This window comes from Egretta garzetta, unplaced genomic scaffold (assembly GCF_000687185.1).
Source record: "Egretta garzetta isolate BGI_Z169 unplaced genomic scaffold, ASM68718v1 scaffold231, whole genome shotgun sequence".
Taxonomy (NCBI): domain Eukaryota; kingdom Metazoa; phylum Chordata; class Aves; order Pelecaniformes; family Ardeidae; genus Egretta; species Egretta garzetta.
In genome coordinates this window covers 259,584-262,596 of record NW_009258727.1, presented here as the reverse complement: position 1 = coordinate 262,596, position 3,013 = coordinate 259,584, and the positions used below count along the sequence as shown (strand labels likewise).

At 47.5% G+C, this 3,013-nt stretch overlaps 1 protein-coding gene across 1 annotated transcript in view; it reads left to right on the top strand.

Moving 5' to 3' along the window:
- The window catches only part of BACH2 (BTB domain and CNC homolog 2), a 47,604-nt gene extending 44,886 nt beyond the window's left edge, over window positions 1-2,718 (top strand). The window contains exon 4 of the mRNA XM_035888785.1: window positions 2,239-2,718. Coding sequence (XP_035744678.1) covers window positions 2,239-2,718 — 480 coding nt within the window. The remainder of the gene's footprint in view (window positions 1-2,238) is intronic.
- The last annotated feature ends 295 nt before the right edge of the window (window positions 2,719-3,013 follow it).

The window sequence follows — 3,013 nt, the reverse complement described above, 5'->3', positions numbered from 1 at the left end:
ACTAGTGGTCCCTTCCAACCCAAAACATTCTATGATTCTATGATTCTAACCATGGTTTCGTGGTGGACTTGGCAGTGCCAGGTTAACAGTTGGTCTTGGTGATCTTAAAGGTCTTTTCCAACCTAAACAATTCTGTGATTCTGTGGGATCTGGTGAATTGTTCTGAAAAAAAGGCATTTGTAAAAAAGATAGTCACAAGATGCGCAAGGGTATAAAGCTGCAGGGTTGGGGGTTGGACTAGATGACCTCTAAAGGTCCCTTCCAACGCAAAACATTCTACGATTCTATGATTCTAAAATTAAGCTCATGCAACTTTAACTTTGCCTCTCAAGCACTCCTGCCTTCTTCCCATAAGCATGCTGTCCAAGTAGGTAGTCTGCTTCAAGATCGTACTTTTACTCTTAGAAGAACCAGCAGTGAAACTCCAGTTGACTTCACACGATACATAAGCACTGGAAATTCCTATGTCATCTTCTGTCCACTTTGTGACCAGTAATTTCCAGTCTCCTGAATTATGTAATGGTTCTAGGGTTTAAGGGTTTTTCACTCCGCTGGGTCTTTTTTGTGAACAACCCCTTTCCCTCCCCGCGCTTACTTCCTGTTAAGTCACCCATCTTCTTGGCACAGATGGCTTCACAGCAGACACAGTGAAATGGTCGTATCCTCTGAGTTTGATAGGTAATATTTTTTTTTGCCTGCTTTCCCTCACTCATTCGTCTACCCACTCACATTCCCTTTTTTCCCTGCAAACTCACAGCATATTCTCTTCCATAATTCATTATCTCAAGATGTACTTGAGAGTCTTTATTTTTTTTATTATTTTTATGCTTTCTTGATAGATTTATCAATATTTTAGCAGTTGGTTCTTTTCATGTGCACTACTCTCTTTCTCATTCACCCAGCTGTATGCTTCCAGTGCGGGCTTCATACGCAGGGCAGTGCTATCAGCTGTCAACAACCACCCATAGTTGGATTATCTGAGTTGTGAAGTTTTCACACCTCAGATGCCGAGGCAGCTTGGGTTTGGCAGTGTTACTAGGTGAGGTACATGGCTGCGCTGCTTTCAGGGCCAGCTCAGCTCTGGAAATAGCTCTGGTACTCTACAAAATCTCATCTACTCCCTCGAGCTGTATGCCTACCTTCCTGGGACAGAAAGTGTTGCAGCAGGACCATCCCAATCAGTCAAGACCTTTTTTTAGAGGTGTAACCCTGAGCTGGGTCTGGCTCTGTGCCTAACCCCCCAGCCTGCTTCCTGAGCACAGGGAGGGCAGCGCTTACCCCATGGGTGGCTTGCCTGCCACGCGAGGTCTGAGCTGGAGATGACTCCCACCATAGCACGTCGCAAAGCACCCTGCGCTAGCCTTACCGGTGCTTTGTTGGATGCAGAACAACCTGAGCTCCTTTTCCCAGTTTTTGAATCCTGCATGAAAAAGACAATCCCGCCAGACTCTCATGCTCTTCCTCCTCACCAGTACCATCCTGCCTCTCACCTGGCCCCCTCCCCACCATAGCAGCCCACTGACATGGTGAAGCTCCGAAAATGCTTGAGCTAGATGTTGGTAGGGGAGGACATTTGGGAGCACAGGAGGCAGAGCCTGAGCAGAACAAAGGGGAAATTACATTTGAGCTGCTTGTACTGGGTGTTAAGAAGCCCACCAACCTTCAGGGGTTTTGCTTACTTCTTCATAAAAACACAAACCATTAAGCACCAGGACATAAGAAAACAAGCCATGGTGCAGGCCACAGAGCACACACTCGGATCCTCTTCTTGGAATAGCACACCTCTCAGTGGTAGCAGGGGTTTAACTGGCACTTGGGCCAAAGCAGGTGCACCCAGCCTGGCCAACCAACAAGGTATCCTCACTTCAGGAGCTAAACCCTGTTTTCTTGCTGTTTAGATGGGTAATGGCTTTTCTCCATCAAAATGTTTCTTTTGAAGTTTTTTGTGTCATCCACCAAGCAGCCTTAGTCTATAAAGGGAACTAACAGTCTCTTGGGAATAACTTGTGACTCTGTCCTCTTCCAACTCAAATGTTTTCCTCTAGAAGTTTCCCAAACTGCAGTCCACGCAGACTTCATGGTGGTCAAATACTTGATGTCTTTGTGACTTTTCCTCTGCCCGTATAAAAATAACTGTGACGTGTTGGTGGTGTTCTTGGAGACCGTTGCGTATGTGCCCGGGGTGTGCAGCCAGCAGATGACCCTTCCTCAACCTAAGATGCCTTCTTTCTTTTTCAGGTGTGTGAGAAAGAGAAATTGCTCTCAGAAAGGAACCAGCTGAAAGCAAGCATGGGAGAATTGTTAGACAACTTCTCCTGTCTTTCCCAAGAAGTGTGTAGAGACATGCAGAGCCCGGAACAGATCCAAGCTCTCCACCGATACTGCCCCGTTCTCAGACCCATAGATCTACAGCCAGCCACCACCATCAGCCCCTCCCCAGCTGGCGTGGAGCAGAGCCTGGTGACCTCCCAGTGCGTCGGGGAAAGCATGCAGTGCTGCTCGGAGCAAGGCTCGGTGCAACTGGGAGCGCCCTGGCTGCCCAACAACATCTCGGAAAATTGTTCAGCCGGCGGGGGGTTGGATGGAGCCGACACAGGTACTTACCCCGAGAGAGAGCTTCCGCCAGAGCAGAGCAGCCAAACGGTCACGGTAGACTTCTGTCAGGAAATGACTGATAAATGTACAACAGATGAACAACCTAGGAAAGATTACACCTAGTGACTTGTAACCTTAACGTTACACCTGGTCAGGTGTTCTTCAGTCAGCTAGTGGCAGTGTTCATTTGTTGTCTAGAAGAACGTATTTGGTGCACACTACAGTGGTCTTAGCAGCAATACTGTTTTTAAGTATTCCCTCCTCTCTACAAGCAGGAGTTCTCTTCACAATGGTGCTATCCCTTGCTCAGGCAGGGAACGAAGCAGTGGCAACACTGTCTGTTTTTGTATGTTGATTTCAATCTTAACAGGGATGGACATAACACCTCTGAGGACCCAACCGCAGCTTTTTTCTCAGT